This window comes from Panicum virgatum, chromosome 5N (genome assembly GCF_016808335.1).
Source record: "Panicum virgatum strain AP13 chromosome 5N, P.virgatum_v5, whole genome shotgun sequence".
Taxonomy (NCBI): Eukaryota; Viridiplantae; Streptophyta; class Magnoliopsida; order Poales; family Poaceae; genus Panicum; species Panicum virgatum.
The window spans coordinates 54,875,796-54,893,069 of NC_053149.1; the positions used below are offsets into that span (position 1 = coordinate 54,875,796).

The following is a 17,274-nucleotide window of genomic DNA, read 5'->3' on the forward strand; positions in this document are numbered from 1 at the left end:
GCGGCGGCGGCGCAGCCGTGGAATAAGTCCCTCTGGCTTTGTCTCCGCTTCGCCGGTGTTCGCTTCCGCGCCGGTGAGAGGCCTGTGAGGGAGGGGTCTCTTGATTCGGGGTGGCGACTTGCGGCAGCAGGTTCGTTCTCCGTTCTTGTTGACCTCTTTCTTGGAAGCTGCTCTCCGGCAGTTCGTGCGTCGGTTGAGTTTCGCAGAGGTGAAGCTGTGGGTTCGTGGGCGTCGAGGTGGATGGTTCGGTGCTTCTTTCTTGCTGCTTGTCGGCGCGAAGCACTGATCCATGGCTGCAGAAGCCCGGGGTGCGCCACTCATGAATTAAAGGGGAAAGAAAAAAAATCAATCTACTGGAGCACATCTGCCCAATAAGTTAAATTGTGATGGGGGATTCTCCTATAAATTAGAAAGGAAAAACGTGAAAATCAATTTGTTGGAGTTACTCTAATTTTCAAAAAAAAAATAGAAGTATAGAACCAATCAGGAAGCGCAAACAGCCACCACCAGTCCCACACCACCAACCACGTTAATCCAGCAGCCTCCACTTGCTCTCCAACGCCTCCCGCCGCCGGGCGGGCCGCCGCGCGTCGGCTCCCCGTCGCCCTCCGCCCGCGGGCGTGCCGCGCGGGCCCCGCTCGCCAGGCGGCCAGGCGCGCCATTCGCGCCCGCTTCCTCCCGGTAAACTCGCGGTCAACCTCCCCACCCCATGGCCGGCACCCGCCACCACGCCGACGAAAGTCATAGCATATTGTCGGTACATTCAGGAGTATCCTCTTCTACAGCACAAGAACGAATGTGTTCAGGAGTGGCAATCTCCTCTCCCGCAGCAGCCTCCCCCCTCCGCCTCGCCGTTAAATAATCTCTTCTGCCGCTCCCGCACTGACCCCGCATCGCCCTTTGCCTCTGTTTATTTAAATACTCCTAGCGTTGGCCGCCGCGGCAGTGGCAGTGGGAGGGAGGACCACGTCGGGCGCCGGAGGAGCAGCGAGGAGTCGAGTGCGCGGCGAGGTCGCTGTGGTGGTGGTGGTCGTGCGTCGGCGGTAGGCGGTGGTTCTCGGCTGCGGAGATGGAGAGCACGCTCAAGGGGATACGGGGCTGCGACGCGCCCGGCGTGCTGGACATGGACGACGCGGCCACCGTGGGCGGCGGCGTCGGGGACACCTACGGCGAGGACTGCGCCACCGAGGACCAGCTCGTCACGCCCTGGACCGTCTCCGTCGCCAGGTGAGCGGGCGATGCTAGATTAACCTGACTGATTCGCTTGATCCGTTCGTATGACTTCGCACGGACGATAAGCTTTTCTGAACTCTGATTCATCCGCGATGCTCTGGGGCCCTGGTGTTTCTCTGCTGGACTATATAACCCCGATACTTCAACATGACCCCGTATCACGTATCCGTATCCGATACTTCGATACACTTTTGTGCCTTTAACTTTTGCAGAAATTTGATGTATCCACGTATCCGTATCCTTCCGATACCGATACGCGTATCCGTATCCGTGCTGCATAGCGTGCTGGAGACAAACGTGCGCTCTCGTGGGTGTGTTGAAACGAACCTTTATGTCGTACAAGTTTGTTTGGATTTCTGTGGAATCTGGTTAGTAAGTACTAGGTTTCAGGCAGGGTTTGATGCCAGTGAATCATCCTCTTTTACTCTGGAAGATAGAACCTACTATTATGATGATTAAGATTTGGGTCAGATCAAACTATGTTGTACGTTTTAAATTTTGTTATTCCACGGTTTCACAAAATTTATCCTGCTTCCACTTTGCTTACTTACAAGAATACAAGGGGTTATAGAATGTGTGATCTGGCATGTTAAAATTGTCTCGCATGGTTCGTTGCAGTGGTTACAATTTGATGAGGGACCCCCGCTACAACAAGGGCCTCGCCTTCACAGAGAGGGAGCGCGAAACACACTACCTCCGTGGCCTTCTGCCACCAGCTATAGTATCCCAAGAGCTTCAGGTTCGATGATCCTCAATACTATTGTGTCATGAGCCAATTTAAATTTGCGCGCCTATCTGACCCTGATGTACTTTGATCTGATGTCATCAGGAGAGAAAGATCATGAATAATATCAGACAATACCAGGTGCCTTTGCAGCGTTACATGGCTATGATGGACTTACAGGTAGCTGATCACTGAGTTTATAAGGGCATTGATCAATGAGTTTCCTTGTTCATACTTCATAGTATAGCTGACATGATGACTAGTACCATTTGGTTATGCTGTTGTTTTGATCTTTATTGCAGGAGAACAATGAGAGGCTTTTCTACAAGCTCCTCATCGACAATGTCGAGGAATTACTTCCTGTAGTGTACACACCAACTGTTGGTGAGGCTTGCCAGAAGTATGGTTCCATATTTAGTCGTCCTCAGGGTCTTTTTATCAGCTTGAATGAGAAGTAAGTTTCACTTCATGGAATTGTGTGGTCTCTAGGATGCTCTTGCCTGTTCATGTTCCTGAGGTGTTTTACTTGACTGTGCAGGGGAAAGATCCTTGAGGTGCTCAAGAACTGGCCAGAGAGGAGCATTCAAGTTATTGTAGTTACTGATGGTGAACGAATTTTGGGGCTTGGAGATCTTGGATGTCAGGTACCTTCTTCTAGGTATATTGAACATTAATAGCAGACAATCTCCAATGCTTTCTGCTGATTGTGATAGCATGCACTTAGGGAATGGGGATCCCTGTTGGCAAGCTTGCCCTTTACACTGCCCTGGGAGGAGTTCGTCCATCCGCTGTAAGCTTTTTATATCCACATTTACATTGTTGTTCAGACTACCATCGCTGATAGCAAAAATTAACATGTTATCAATAATCTTGTAGTGCTTACCTATCACACTGGATGTTGGCACGAATAATAAGGACCTGCTTAATGACGAATTTTACATTGGCCTGAGACAAAGAAGGGCCACGGGCCAGGTTGGACATTGACATCTATTCCCTGCATGATTCCCTTTCTTGTTCTAGCCTGCAAACTGAAGTTCTTAATCGATCATTTTTGTAATACCCAGGAGTATGCTGATTTTCTGCAAGAATTTATGACCGCTGTGAAGCAAAACTATGGGGAGAAAGTACTCATTCAGGTAAAACACATACTCAGAAAAGCAGTATTTACTATTCAGGAGTAGGTTTGTAAATAGAAATCTGCGCAAATGGTAAATGGTTAATCTCTGACTTGAAAAAAAATGTGATATCGTGTTACATGTTTTTTTCTATCATGCAGTTTGAGGATTTTGCCAACCATAATGCCTTTGAGCTCCTTACAAGATATGGCACAACTCACCTTGTATTCAATGATGATATCCAGGTAACATTATTTGATGCTTGCATTGTATTTTATTGTGTAATATCGGCAAATATGATTAAATGCAAGCTGGCTTATTCTAAGTACCATCTTGAATTTGTATCATTTATACTATATTGCAGGGAACAGCTTCTGTGGTTCTTGCTGGGCTTATTGCAGCGCAAAAGTTACTTGGTGGAACATTGGCAGAGCATACTTTCCTCTTCCTGGGTGCTGGAGAGGTCACTTTCTTTGTCCTTCTTTATTTGGAAATTTAGTTAGTATAGCCTTTATTTGGACATTACTAGGGTGCTACGACCGAACAAAATAAGCCTTTTACTAACCATAAATCTTAGATGTAGAGTCCTGTAATGTGCCCAGATGCATCATTTTATATGTTTACCAAGTACCAATTTCTTGAAGTTTCATAGTCAAAATAGCGTAGTATCCTCATTTTACGAGTAGTACTTCCATGACCATGATCTTATATTGGTAAATAATTGTTAACTCAGCTTATTCAGGACTGCATTTTCTCAGATACCAATGTGTTTTGTTTGCCATGTTTCTTCCCAAAATCAATAATTGTACTCTGTTTCTTGCAGGCTGGGACGGGTATTGCAGAACTTATAGCTCTCGAGATATCAAGACAGGTGGTCCATCATTTTCTACTGTTTTTATTTCCCGGCCACTTGCAGATTGTGTTACACGTTTGGATTGCTTAACAATCTTTGCTTGTGCAGACAAAAGCTCCTATAGAGGAATGTCGCAAGAAAATCTGGCTTGTTGATTCAAAGGTAAATTTTGTGAATAGGGATCCTCACCCTTTTTTCATTATCTTTAGCTTTAGGCATTAATTTATTCCTTCATGCTAACTGTTAGATGATGATGGATTTGGCAGGGCTTAATTGTCAGTTCCAGAAAGGAGTCCCTTCAACACTTCAAGAAACCATGGGCTCATGAGCATGGAACAATTGGCAACCTCTTAGATGCTGTCAATGTATGACTTTGTCCTCAAAAAGATAATGGACTTTACTTTGATACTCTCAGCCACCTGAATCTTTACACTCTTGTCTTCTAACCCCAAATGTGTCATTTGTCTTCCTAGGCTATCAAACCAACGGTGCTTATTGGCACATCTGGAAAGGGACAAACTTTCACACAGGATGTTATTGAAGCCATTTCCTCATTCAATGAGGTAATTTTCACTTTCCTTTTGACTCTATTGGACCGACATAAGTAGAAGCTTACATCATTTTGTATAACACTGCAGAGGCCAATTATTCTTGCCCTGTCCAACCCAACATCGCAGTCTGAATGTACTGCTGAACAAGCTTACACATGGAGCAAGGTAATTATGAATATCAGCATTGAGCAGTCACATCACCTTTTTCTCCGAATTATTATTGACTAGTCTATCAACCCGTGCTACCGCACGGGCTAATTAGAATTAATATAAGAATAAAGTCAATAATTATAATTATCTATCTCACGACCTTTTTTCATCTATTAACTATTCTAACACATACTCTAAAATATATATTTATCATTATCTATTTACAATAGATTTCATTTTGCATCACACCTCCATATGTATTCAACATATGTTTAGTTGAACTATTTGTTTGTGAATTGGTATTCTTATCTCTTCCATCATACATGAATATACGGTGACATATATTATGGGTAGTATTTTTATACAAACAATAACATAAATAATATATTAATAATGATAGAAATAGTAATTCAAAATTTTATATTGGTGCAATTTAATATATCATTATAATTATATAATTTAGATTCATATTTAGGAGTAATTTAACTTGTAATAGTAATGACATAATTGAATAATGGGGTATTTATATTATTTTTATAATGGTAAAGGTGGGTAATTTATACAAAGATTAGGGGGTTACTTTAGATTTTTTTTTATAATGGCAGAGGTGGGTAATTTAGATACATGTTTAGGGGGTTACTTTAGTCTATTTTCATAATGGCAGAGGTGGATAATTTATTAGGAAAGATAACAGATCCAATGGTTATTATAATTAGAGTTGTTGGATTGATGGTTGGATGTTTCTGATTTTTGTGAGAATTTATAGGATTTCTCTATTTTTTTAGAGTGTCCACCTAGGATCTTAGGTGGCTTCATGTGGAGGCTCGAAAGGAGCCTCCAATTAGTAATAGTAAGATGGAGGCATGGAGCTATGTAACGTTGTCTGTGGCCATGGTTCTGGGCTGACTTTCTGGTTTCACAGGGTCGAGCAGTGTTTGCAACTGGGAGTCCTTTTGACCCAGTGGAGTACGATGGCAAGATATACGTTCCTGGACAGGTTTGAATGATGGGTGCTGATCAGATCATTGCAAAGATTTTATCTACTTTAACTAGTTTGAACTATATGTTTAATGTTGCTTCTGCAGGCAAACAATGCCTATATCTTCCCAGGGTTTGGCCTTGGTGTGGTGATGTCTGGGGCAATTCGTGTTCACGATGACATGCTTCTGGCAGCCTGTAAGTACTCCTAACACTATAACTGCAAGCACCACTATGTTTACCATAATAGTTCATTTCTACATGGGTATATCTTTGTGAACTCAAATCAGCCAAAGAGAATGCAGTATAAAGTAGAGAAGCATTTCTGTTGTAGCGTTTTTTCTTTGTGCTATGTTCTCCCATCTAGCTCGATGGGCCCCCTAACACAATGACAAAGTTGCGGAGTTCTCTCAATTTGGGGCTCAGTTTTCTTTTCCTAGATCACTTTCATGTTAAATAATGGTCAGCAATAACAACTTCGCGGGTCAGTGTACACTTTAGGCCTTCTCTTGATTAGCTAATTTGCTTTGACCATACATCCTGGAACAGCGGAGGCTCTTGCTCAGCAGGTCTCAGAAGAGAACTTTGAAAAGGGGGTCATCTATCCTCCCTTCTCAAACATCAGGAAGATCTCCGCCCACATTGCAGCCAACGTTGCAGCAAAGGCGTATGAACTTGGTTAGCATCATACTCACCTGTTTCTTAACAAAGATAACTATGCTGTTATATTAAAAAAAAAGATTGGCTCATCCCCCAACTCTTCGGACGTCTAGGTTTGGCAAGTAGGCGCCCTCGGCCCAAGGACCTGGTGAAATATGCAGAGAGCTGCATGTACAGCCCCGTTTACCGCAACTACCGCTGAATTCGATTAGGTTTCAGTTATGTACAACCATTAGCCGTTGCAGGAATAAAAAAATTTCCTAAGAATACTTCTTGATTAAGATCCCCCATGCTGTAATTAGGCTGTCTCTAGCAGAGCAGCTCGCGTCCCGTTCTCCCCCTGTGTGTTCTGCAGTGTTTTTTTCTTTGCGATGTGATGTAAAATGCCTCCGGCCAGGCTTTTGTATCCTAGTCATTGTGCTACTGCCGTCCTTCCGGAGAAGGATAAATTTGGAATAATAGAGCTGGATCGACAGTTTTCTCCCTCGGTACTGACTACTGCGTCTACTTTCACCTCGATTCTCTTGCTTGACATTTGCTATTGTTTTCAGCGACTACTTGGGCGTATGCCCGTTTGGTGGTAACACCAGGAAAGATTCTTCTTTTGAGACGAGGACAGATTCTTATGGGGGCAGAGTACGCTCGCTGCCCAGACATAACCCATTGGGAGAAATTGTGCGGCAGTCACAGGGTGGAGGTGAGCAGCGCATGGCTTGAAATGTGCAAATGGCTCCGGTTATTGCATGTTTCCAAAAGCAGAGGCCCAACGTGATAGGGGGCTGCCCAGGCTCTCTTTTCTCGATGCTAAATTACATTCGTCCGAGTCAGCCTGTCCAAATGTGTTCCCAAATTTTCAGTATCTAGCCCTGACCCAGATTATCATGTGGCAAGGTGTTGTCGTGGTCAACCGGAACATATACTAGCCTCTAGCTACAAATCTAGAGTGCCTCTATCACATCAAAAGAAACATTACTATTTAGGAGAGTTAAATAAATTTTGTTTATAAAACTTTTTGCGCAGATGAGTGCTAATTCGTGAGACGAATCTAATGAGCCTAATTAATCCATGATTTGCTATAGTGATGTTACAGTAATCATCCGCTAATTATGAATTAATATACTCCATTACATTCGTCTCGCGGTTTAGCCTAGGGATTATGCAATTAATTTTATAAATAGACTTCATTTAATATTTCCAAATATCAAAATTCTCTTTGATAAGACATGATTTAAAATTGTCTCTGGATCCAAATAATCCCGAGTGAAACTGTTACACTTTAGGCTGGGCCCACAAATATTGTACCGCTGCCAGCCAAGGTGAAATAAAGGTAGGTACATATTGGTACGGCGACATCTGCAACGATTCCTCAACAGATGACCATTTGGAGTGTTGTCAGCCAAGCCACCCAACCCAATATTGCGCGAAGTATATAACCCATCTGGAAATCCACACTTTGCACGCAGTAAAACGGAAGCAGTTGACATAACGTTGAGCTCTCGGGGCGTAAGCATAAACCCGTCAATCAATTGGCAGTAAAAAGTGCTCCAATAACCCACGCTCAAACAGCAGAAACACCGCCTGCCAGCTATTCATAAACCACCTGTAACCTCCATTATTGGATCCTTCTCATATTCTTTAAATATTTTTCCTCACCACATCAATGATAGGGGGCGACTCCTTGATGTGACAATAATTTGAAATCTACTCAGCAATCATAAAAGACGAGCCTCTTAAATAGTGATACCATGGTATCGCATGCATGCCTTCATGTGCAAGGAGTGTACGACATATGTTTTCAGATGTCAAGTCCTCTGTCGTTATTGTATCGCTTATATGCTCCACGTGACAGCATTACACAATGTTCTCCACATAACATCTAAAATTCGATAACATTGTGTAATGTTCTCGACATAACATCTAAAATTTGCAATTTATAATTCTTGTAATTATTTATCTTAGAATCAATAAAGTTGATGTAAACCCAAGGATTGCCGTAGTTTCTTTTTTTAAAAAAATCTAAAATTCGCGGAAACGTTTTTAGGCGAGATTCCTGTAGTGAAGCAAACCATCTATAAGCCATCATGTAGAAGAGCAGCAGGTTGGGTCCAACTACATACCCGAGCATGGTCAGGTGCTTGTGTCCGTGTGTATCCAGCAATATCCGTACTCCTCGTCAAACAATGATGCGTGGGGTCGTTCTATGTATAAAAACGAACTGTTTTCACAGCCATGCGGCCCCAAACCATGGCTGCCCCAAGGTTGGTCCCACATGGCAGCGAAATGCGCGCCTCACGCTCGTCGACTGCGCGAGTGACGCAAGCATTTTGGGTCCCACATGGCAGCGACATGCCTGCCTCACGCCCTGATATCCCGGGGGCTTTTAGGCGTAGTTAAATTCGAGTGCCCGGCGCCCGGCCAAAACCTGCTCTCCCATTTTTTTTTGTCGATTGGCACGTTTTTCATTAAGAGAAAAGAAGAAGAATTAGTTACAAAAACCCCATCAAAAACTGAGCTCTCGCGTCTTCTTTTCCCCGTTGGGTTGGGCGACGGTTAAATTCGCCGACGTCGCCTTCGCGGCGAGCTGCCGGCTTCGCTGCGCCGCAGCAGCAGCGTCCACCTGCTGGGCTACTGCTGCTCGATCCGTCGCCTAGCTGTCTTGTCGAGAGCTCACGTTAATTAGGAGGAGACGGCTAAGGATGCCGGCCGCGGGGAGGCGGTCGCCGTGCGCGACGGGCGAGAGGCGGCCGCACTTCTTCAAGGTGCTCATGGGCGACTTCAAGAAGCGCCTGGTGAGTGACCGAGACACTCAGGTTCATGGAGTTCGTGCCTTTGCATCATGTCCTCGAACACAATGCCACTTTACATAGAGATCAATCAATATATACATTTACTTTTTATTTGCCACTGTAGTTTGTTATATATGAATCAGAGCCCTGAAAATGTCGCTCATGCAACATGCATGCACCGACCGATCTACTCCTGATTAATCTAGAGAAACGAGCTTTGCATGCGTCGCAGAAGATCCCGCCGGACTTCTGCAAGCACATCCCCTGGGAGGCGTCGAGGAAGAAGGCCAGGGCCGTGAAGGAGGCGTCCATGGCGGCGACCCTGGAAGGCCCCAGCGGGCGGACGTGGCTGGTGGTCATCCGCCGCACCGCCGAGGGCACCTTCTTCACCTCGGGCTGGCCCAAGTTCGTGCAGGACCAGGCGCTGCGGGAGCTCGAGTTCCTCGTCTTCCGGTACGACGGCGACACGCGCTTCACCGCCATGGTGTTCGACACGTCGGCCTGCGAGCGGGAGGACCTGCTACTCGGCAGCGGCGACCCGCGAAGCGGCAGGCAGGGCTCGAAGCGGGGCCGCGCGACGACGGGCGCCAAGCCCAAGCGCGCGCGCAAGGATTCCGTCGGGAAGGAGCTGGTGCCATACCGCGCGACGACGGCGACGGCGGGGGATCGGCAGCTGCAGGCTGCATGCTCCAACTGGACGCCGGAGTCGGGTAAGCGAATTTCCTCTTTCTCCTATAATAATAAAAGGAAAATTGGGATAAGCCGGGGGGGCCAGCGAAATTAGGGTGAGCTGTTAAATTAAAGGCCCCCGAACAAATAAGCCCAAGTTATTATTTTCACAAAAAAAAGCCCAAGTTATTATTTTCACAAAAAAAACCCAAGTTATTATAACAAAAGGCCCAACATTTCCCGTTCAAGCCCAGCCAGTAACGAAATACATATCTGGCCGTCATGATTTAATTATGAATTTGGAGACAGAAAATCAATGGCTCAAGCAGCGTTGCCCGAATGCACGATCCAATCATCTGTCTGTCACGTTGCCAAACAACCTTACATCTCCACCGTGTTGCGCGGTTTGCAGCTGGTGGCGCGGTCAAGACGGAGATCGAGGACGCCGACGAGCTGGCGCTGTGCGTGGTGATCCCCGCGCCACCGCCACCGCCACCGCAGGACGACCCCGCGCCGACGAAGCGCCGCCGCTGGGGGCCCCAGCCCCAGGATCCCGGCGCGGAGACGCGGCGCGTGGTGAAGACGCGGAGCATCCACGAGGACCTGCAGGCGGCGGCGGCGGTCCCGGACGACGCCGACATCCCGGCGTGCGTCCGACGCTACAGGGGGTACGTGTCCCGTCGGCGCCCCGTGACGGGCGCCGAGCGGCAGCTCGCCATGGAGCTCGCGTACGCGTTCCGGTCGCCGCTGCCGTACTGCGTCATCCGCATGAGCACCATGCACGTCTACTACTCCTTCATGATGGTGAGCACGGCATCGCCGGCGGCGCAGGTGGTTTCGTTCGTGCGAGACGTGGCGTGATGAACTGACGATGACTTGGGCTTGCGCGTGCGCGCGCGTGCAGAGGTTCCCGACGGGGTTCTCGCGGCAGCACCTGCCGCGGGAGCGCACGGACGTGGTGCTCCGGGGCCCGGGGGGCAAGGCGTGGGTGGTGCTCTACATCCCCAACACGAGGGACCGGCTGTCGCGCGGGTGGTGCGCCTTCGCGCGGGGGAACTGCCTCGAGGAAGGGGACTACTGCGTCTTCGAGCTCGTCGGCGCCGCCGAGTTCCGCGTCCACGTCTTCCGCGTCGTCGACCCGCCCGTGCCGGCGGTCAGGCTCCGGAGCGCCGCTTCGGATCCGATCTGATCTGACGAGCGCATCGCACGCACGTTTATTAGTTTTGCAGCTGACGTGGGACGTGCGCGTCAGATCGTGATGGCTCATCGACATCGACATAGCAACGGAAGGTCCATGTGCAATTCAAAGAGGACATCATCGGTCGCTGCCTCGTTTTTCTGCTGCTAGTTTCGTGTTGCTAGTCTCGAATCTGCTTCTCAATGCAGATGTCAACAGTTCAACACTGCAACTTCCTCCTGCATTTCGCATAATCTCCGCGTGGAAATGCCGATAAGTAGTGGCCGGCACATCCGCACATGTGACCTCACCAGACAGTCAGCACGAGCGAGGAACTGCAGAGGACGTGGACTCGTCAGTTTAGTGTTTATTGCTCCCCGTTTTATAAAATGCCAATCCTACTTCTAGTCAAATAATTTAAAATAAACCAAATTTAGATACAAAATTACTAACATTTATATCTTTAAATAGATTAAGTATGACACTATGCTACATGAATAATCTAATAATACTAATTTTATAATGTAAATAGTAATAATATTTTATATAAATTTGGTTTAAATTCAAAATTGTTTGACTTCTCTAAAGTTAGAGTTGTATTCTTTTAGAGATAGCGTGAGTACCGCCTTACCAACCAAGAGTCCCGATCAAATGGTGTGACACCGCCACAGATGAAGTTTTTGTTTCCTGGAAGCTAACGCTAACGGGGGTACTATTCGAAATCTGTGTAAACGGCTTGTTAAGCGAGATTCTCACGCGTAATCAAGATAAATTCAGTCTAAATGCAAAATCGCAGCAAAAGAAAACGTGCATAGAGTACTTTATCTTTGCTTACAACTAGACCATGTTGATGTCAGTATGTCACATCTCCTCTTCTATTAAGAATCAATTTGGATGTGCTAAAGTTGAGTTATGAACTTTATCATATATTAGTACGCATACATATACATACATATACTAAAGTTGAAACTGCTCTATTAACACTATTGTTTGGATAAATTGGTCCTAAAATTTAGCATTTCATCTATGCAAACGGAATTGTTTTATTTAAAAGAAAGCGCACGCACACATCTTCTGTGCGAAATAAATAATCTATATAGACGAAACCCACTAAAGATCATTTATGTATATTTTTCGGCAACCACATTAAGCCACATCACTCCTATTTTCATTATTGTCAGTTCATCGGTATCCTCTAAAATCCATTCATCCATGTATCATGCCCTCATTCTCCACTGGCATCAACCATAATGATCATAACTTGAGTGCCACTAATAATGGCTTTCCAGCTCATCATCTAACTTCTCTGCTTTCTTTCCGCAAGTAATTCGTCCATATATCATTCCCTCGTCTCCACTAGCATCAACCATAATAATCATAAATCCTCCACTAGCATCACTTATAATGATCATAACTCGAGTGCCACTGCTAATGATTGCTCAGCTCATTGTCTAACTTCTCTACTTTCTTCAACTATAAAGCATCCAGTGGTTTATAGTTTATCAAAAAATTCACTCAAACTCCGCGGCAACGCGAGGAATCACCTGTTCAATAGACAAAAGCCGGTACTGACCCGGACACGTGACGCTAACGTGGTGCCGTGGTGGTAGCGCAACCCAGCAAAACCGAGCGATCCGGATCCCCCACATCGCCAGACGCCCGCTCTCGCCCGCCGCGAGCGCTGCACGAGCACGACCGCACCAACCCCCACCCCGGCGCCGGCGCGCCCACGCCGCTTGCGCTATAAAAGCCACGCGAGAAAAAACCATCGCCGCCGCCCAGGCTCGTGCGCCCGCATCGCACGCATCTGAATCTGAGGCACGCACGCCCCGGCCGCACCAACTCTTCCGCGGCTCGACGAGCCACCCCAGCCCGGCTACCCGACTTGGCCTGCCACCACCACTGCGGCCACATCCCCCAGCAAGGCAGCAACAACCCCCCCTGCCGCGCGCGGCGGATGGCAACGGCCGCCTCCGCCTCCCCCGGCGCGCTCGGCGCCAAAACCCCAGCGCGGGGGCCGAGCGCGAGCGCGCGCCACCCGGCCCCGAAGCCGACCCCAGCATTCGCGAGGCCCTCCCCGCGCCGAGCCCCCGCCCCCGGCAGGCCCCGCGCCAGCCAACACCTCGGCGGCGCGGGCGCGGGCGTGGCCAGCAGCAGCAGCGCCGCCGCCAACGGCAGCGGGCTCCACGTGCCCCCCGCGATCGCGCCGCTCGCCCTGCCCAAGATGGCCGGCGCCATGGGGACCCACAAGAATGTCCTGCTCTTCTACTGCGAGGAGATGCGGGAGCTCGCGCAGCAGGTGGTCGCCCGGAACGATGATATCGAGCTGCGCTCCATCTCCTGGAGGTCACAGTCTTCCCCTTCCCTTCCCTTCTTTCCTACAGTACCAGTATAGCTTCGGAATGAGCTCAAAAAAAAGTATAGCTTCGGAATAGGGATTCGTTGGGTTCCCAATTGGGGCTCGAATAGTTCTGGCCAAGGAATCCTCGATACAGGTTCCTTGGAAGTTTGTCAAATACTAGAATTATACAGATAAAGAAAACGCACTCTCTACACTGATGAATGACGTTTAGGAAAAAGCAGAGAGGTGATTCCCGTCAAAATTTAGTTTAAATGTATGTCACAGGTTGGCAGTGCTAAACCAATCCTGGCATGATTCCCTATCAAAAAAATAAAATTAAAATCCTGGCATGATTCACAATTAGTTCGCCAGTTCAGAACTGGCAGTGCTCCAATCTGTACCCTTGGGGTTAATGGAATAATAAAACATGGCTATTGAAAGTGAAGCTGTAGTGCTCTGTACCCAGATCTAAGATGCTTGTCGTGTTAGATTGGGACAACACGAACTTGCTAAAGTCAACCCAATGATGCAGAATGTGCATGGAATCTTAATTCTTTCACACCTAACAGAAAACTACCACACATCCAGATTTGTGATTACTTGCACTTAGGTGATTGTTTCATCAACATACTTATATTTTAAAGTGAATCATTTAAATGTTCATAGCTTAGGAACTTCTAGATTAAAAGTAGGATTTGTTCTTTTGGATTATTTTGTATGTCCTGGCTCAACAGCAACGTTTTGTTTTAGAAAAATAAACCAAGCTTCTCTCACATCCAAACTTTGGTACCATTTTCAGGACATTTGCTGATGGATTCCCAAATTTGTTCATCTCGAATGCCCACAGCATTCGTGGCCGGCATGTTGCTTTTTTAGCATCATTTAGCTCGCCCAGTGTCATATTTGAGCAACTATCTATCATATATGCTCTGCCGAAGTTGTTTATTTCATCGTTCACTCTTATACTCCCATTTTTTCCAACCGGGACTTCTGAACGCATGGAAGACGAAGGAGACATTGCAACTGCCTTCACACTTGCCAGAATTTTGTCAAATATACCAATATCACGAGGTGGACCTTCAAGTTTAGTGATTTTTGATATCCATGCTTTGCAGGCAAGTAAAATCATAACATTTAACCCATTGAACTTCCTGTCCTGTTCCTTCTAAAATTCAGCATCAGTATGAAAATAACCTTGCGCCTAATAACACAACAGGAGAGATTCTACTTTGGAGACTCAGTCTTACCATGTTTTGAGAGTGGCATCCCATTGCTAAAAAGTAGGCTTCAGGAGTTGCCTGATTCCCATAATGTGAGTACACTAAGTTAACCGAAAGTTTGATGTTTGTTGATGCGGCACTTGGTCTTATCTGATATGAGATCATTTATATCTTTATCAGATAACCATAGCATTTCCAGATGACGGTGCTTGGAAGCGCTTCTATAAGCAACTTCAACATTTTCCCATGGTAAATGTTTTTCTCAAGTTCTTCCAAGTTCCAAAACAAAAAGGTTGGTCCCTTTCTTAATAAATTGATTTCATAAATTGCCTTTTTGTAGGTTGTATGTAACAAAGTTAGAGAAGGGGAGCAGAGAATTGTACGGATAAAAGAGGGAGATCCTAGAGGCCGTCATGTTGTTATAGTCGATGACTTGGTGCAGTCCGGTGGTACTTTGATCGAGTGCCAGGTAAAAAGATGTCTGTGACTTAGTTTTGTTTATATTTAGTATTAGTGACTATTGATGATTTTCAATATCTGGCCTTGTGGGTGCGCCAATTTGTGTCCTGGATTTTTTTTTTCTGAAAGCAATTTTGGTGGCGTCTAATTATGTATTTCTATCATATTCCCTTGATTGTTTCAAACTAACATTCATTTTTCTTGTGCAGAAAGTATTGGCAGCTCATGGCGCAGCAAAGGTCAGTGCATATGTGACACATGGCATTTTCCCCAATAACTCATGGGAGAAATTTCAGCCTGATAATGGAGGTAAATATGCTTCATTACCTTTATGAGATTAGGCTATTAGCATGCTAATAAACTTCTCTACATTGCTATTATTTCTGTTTCGAGATATTGAATAGAAAAGAGCTTACATAAGGACTCCACTAGTTTAGTTTCTCGCAGAGGGCACTTCTCAATTTTAGACGATCAACTGAGTGGTAGACTGGCTGGTCAGACTTCTGTTTCCCTGTTTCTATTTTTCCTCTCTTCTTTTTGTCAGAAAGTAACAAATTATTTCACCCACCTAACATTTTTTTGACTAAGCATCTGCCTTTTTTACTGTCCCAAAGAGCAACATAGAAACTGAACGGCCAAACCATAGCTGTCCTTTCTTATTAAGACAGCTTCTACCAGCAAATTTCTCCATCTTTTAGTGACTTGCACGGAATGGTATCCTTTAATATATCAAAGAAACACCATTGACTAATAATTCTCAATCAGAGGTGATCAGGATAATTTCAGTTCATCTCACAGAAAAAAGAGAGGATTTGATTTCGAGTTTCCTTTTTGACCACTAAACCCTTGTGGTGATTTTCCTTCAACCCTAACTTTCGATGCAGTGTTGCTACCTCATACCTTAGAACCAGACAAATAAATTTTCAGTATTCTGATACTGTTGTTTGATATACCTGGACACCAATTTGATAAGAAGCACAAGGCAATACTCCTTCAGTTTATTCACCTAAATTGCCTTCGATTCTCCTGCAGGCTATAATCCTCCATATTAACCTCCTTTTTAAAATCCGGTTTTCCTACTTTGATACTTTTTATCACAAGTTTACTTGGATCTTTCAGCACTACAGAACCTATTTTGTGTTGAATAATGCTGTGCTATTTATGTTCTTATTTATAATGTAAACCATTATCCTTGTAATTTTTTTCAGAGGGCCCGGAGCATGGCCTGAGCCACTTTTGGCTTACCGATTCATGCCCTCTAACTGTCAAGGCGGTGAAGGACAGGCGGCCGTTCGAAATTCTTAGCCTGGCCGGATCTATTTCTTCCGCTCTTCAGATTTAGCAAACTTTGGTCTGCCTCGTCCCTCAGGATAGTGTTGAGTGTTCAGTTCATTCTTCTTCCTTCACATTTTTCTTTTTGAGGATCTTGGTGTTTTTCCTTTCTCCAACCAGATTACCAGAAGGCATTTTGTTAATGTATTTACTAGAAAACCTTGAGATGGTAGACCCATCCAAGCAGGGCGCATTCGTCAAAAAACATTCGTTGGATAGTGTCCGTCTAATAATTTGGCTGAGCAAGTCAAGTGTCGGTCTATGTAACATAAATAAAACTCTGAAATAAAGTGCCAGTGAGCCTCCCCCGTTGGATTTCTACTCATTTTGCATCGTGTATATGGTGTGTGCTTCCTCCTTCCTGCGTGGAAAATTTGGCGTGTTGCAGGCTTGCAGCTTGTTCGGTTTGGTGGTATTTATTTTGAGGTATAACACGACATATCAGTTTTTATTTCGAATCGGAAACTAATTGCAATAAAATAGACTTATGATAGGTACCAGAAGAGATCGGAAATCAATCTCAGTTGCTTGTTGTAACTATTTGAATTTATTTTATTACAATTAGTTTTCGATCCGAAATAAATTTAGATTGATTCGAGATAAATTAATTTTTTTATTATACCTATTATTTCCCATCCAAAATAAATCTCCTATCACGGAACAAGGAGGGCTCGAGCTGATTCCGTCCGCGCCTCCCAACGAAACGTCTACCGTCGCTCATCTGTTAATGGAAAAGAGAGAATTATTTTTTTTATCTCCTCCTTTCTCTCCCATCCCCTCCGCCCCTCTCTCCTCCCCTCCCCCGTAGCGTGCTCTCTCTCTCTCTCACGTCGCGCGGAGGCCGGGAGTGCCCCCAGCACCGGACGGGCGCGGAGCAGAGGCCACGCCCCCGGCGGCGGGTCTCGCGGGTGGATCCGGGAGCGCGGTCGAGGCTCGGCTCGGGGAGGCCGGATCCAAGGGCGAGGCCGCCGGGCAGCACGCAGGACGGCTCCTCCCTCCCTCCCCCGGCACTGGTGGCGGCGAGGC

The 17,274-nt window shown here is 46.1% G+C and overlaps 3 protein-coding genes across 3 annotated transcripts; all 3 read left to right on the forward strand.

Annotated features, from left to right (window-relative positions):
* Positions 1 to 537: 537 nt before the first annotated feature.
* Positions 538 to 6,745, forward strand: LOC120675619 (NADP-dependent malic enzyme-like). The gene is made up of 20 exons (XM_039956823.1): positions 538 to 681; positions 929 to 1,227; positions 1,852 to 1,972; positions 2,063 to 2,137; positions 2,260 to 2,411; positions 2,496 to 2,601; positions 2,682 to 2,747; positions 2,834 to 2,929; positions 3,022 to 3,093; positions 3,234 to 3,317; positions 3,437 to 3,535; positions 3,896 to 3,943; positions 4,034 to 4,087; positions 4,192 to 4,290; positions 4,399 to 4,488; positions 4,564 to 4,641; positions 5,549 to 5,623; positions 5,712 to 5,802; positions 6,154 to 6,282; positions 6,378 to 6,745. Exons 2-20 carry the CDS (start codon positions 1,070 to 1,072, stop codon positions 6,464 to 6,466), a joined length of 1,782 nt encoding a protein of 593 aa, XP_039812757.1. The 5' UTR covers positions 538 to 681; positions 929 to 1,069; the 3' UTR covers positions 6,467 to 6,745.
* Positions 6,746 to 8,765: 2,020 nt separating this feature from the next.
* On the forward strand, positions 8,766 to 11,150 carry LOC120675620 (B3 domain-containing protein Os01g0723500-like). Its single transcript, XM_039956824.1, has 4 exons — positions 8,766 to 9,053; positions 9,283 to 9,760; positions 10,132 to 10,523; positions 10,624 to 11,150. The coding sequence occupies exons 1-4, from the start codon at positions 8,961 to 8,963 to the stop codon at positions 10,906 to 10,908; spliced, it is 1,248 nt and encodes a 415-aa protein (XP_039812758.1). The 5' UTR covers positions 8,766 to 8,960; the 3' UTR covers positions 10,909 to 11,150.
* Positions 11,151 to 12,697: 1,547 nt separating this feature from the next.
* On the forward strand, positions 12,698 to 16,573 carry LOC120675658 (ribose-phosphate pyrophosphokinase 3, chloroplastic-like). The gene is made up of 7 exons (XM_039956861.1): positions 12,698 to 13,242; positions 14,037 to 14,352; positions 14,454 to 14,549; positions 14,638 to 14,706; positions 14,798 to 14,926; positions 15,126 to 15,225; positions 16,125 to 16,573. The coding sequence occupies exons 1-7, from the start codon at positions 12,854 to 12,856 to the stop codon at positions 16,256 to 16,258; spliced, it is 1,233 nt and encodes a 410-aa protein (XP_039812795.1). The 5' UTR covers positions 12,698 to 12,853; the 3' UTR covers positions 16,259 to 16,573.
* The last annotated feature ends 701 nt before the right edge of the window (positions 16,574 to 17,274 follow it).

Coding starts and splice junctions, on each gene's coding strand:
- LOC120675619 (XM_039956823.1), top strand. CDS start 1,070: ATGGAGAGCACGCTCAAGGGGATACGGGGCTGCGACGCGCCCGGCGTG. Junction 1,228..1,851: donor TGGACCGTCTCCGTCGCCAG/GTGAGCGGGCGA, acceptor GGTTCGTTGCAG/TGGTTACAATTTGATGAGGG. Junction 2,748..2,833: donor GAGGAGTTCGTCCATCCGCT/GTAAGCTTTTTA, acceptor ATAATCTTGTAG/TGCTTACCTATCACACTGGA.
- LOC120675620 (XM_039956824.1), top strand. CDS start 8,961: ATGCCGGCCGCGGGGAGGCGGTCGCCGTGCGCGACGGGCGAGAGGCGG. Junction 9,054..9,282: donor GCGACTTCAAGAAGCGCCTG/GTGAGTGACCGA, acceptor CATGCGTCGCAG/AAGATCCCGCCGGACTTCTG. Junction 9,761..10,131: donor CAACTGGACGCCGGAGTCGG/GTAAGCGAATTT, acceptor CGCGGTTTGCAG/CTGGTGGCGCGGTCAAGACG.
- LOC120675658 (XM_039956861.1), top strand. CDS start 12,854: ATGGCAACGGCCGCCTCCGCCTCCCCCGGCGCGCTCGGCGCCAAAACC. Junction 14,707..14,797: donor AACTTCAACATTTTCCCATG/GTAAATGTTTTT, acceptor GCCTTTTTGTAG/GTTGTATGTAACAAAGTTAG. Junction 14,927..15,125: donor GTACTTTGATCGAGTGCCAG/GTAAAAAGATGT, acceptor TTTCTTGTGCAG/AAAGTATTGGCAGCTCATGG.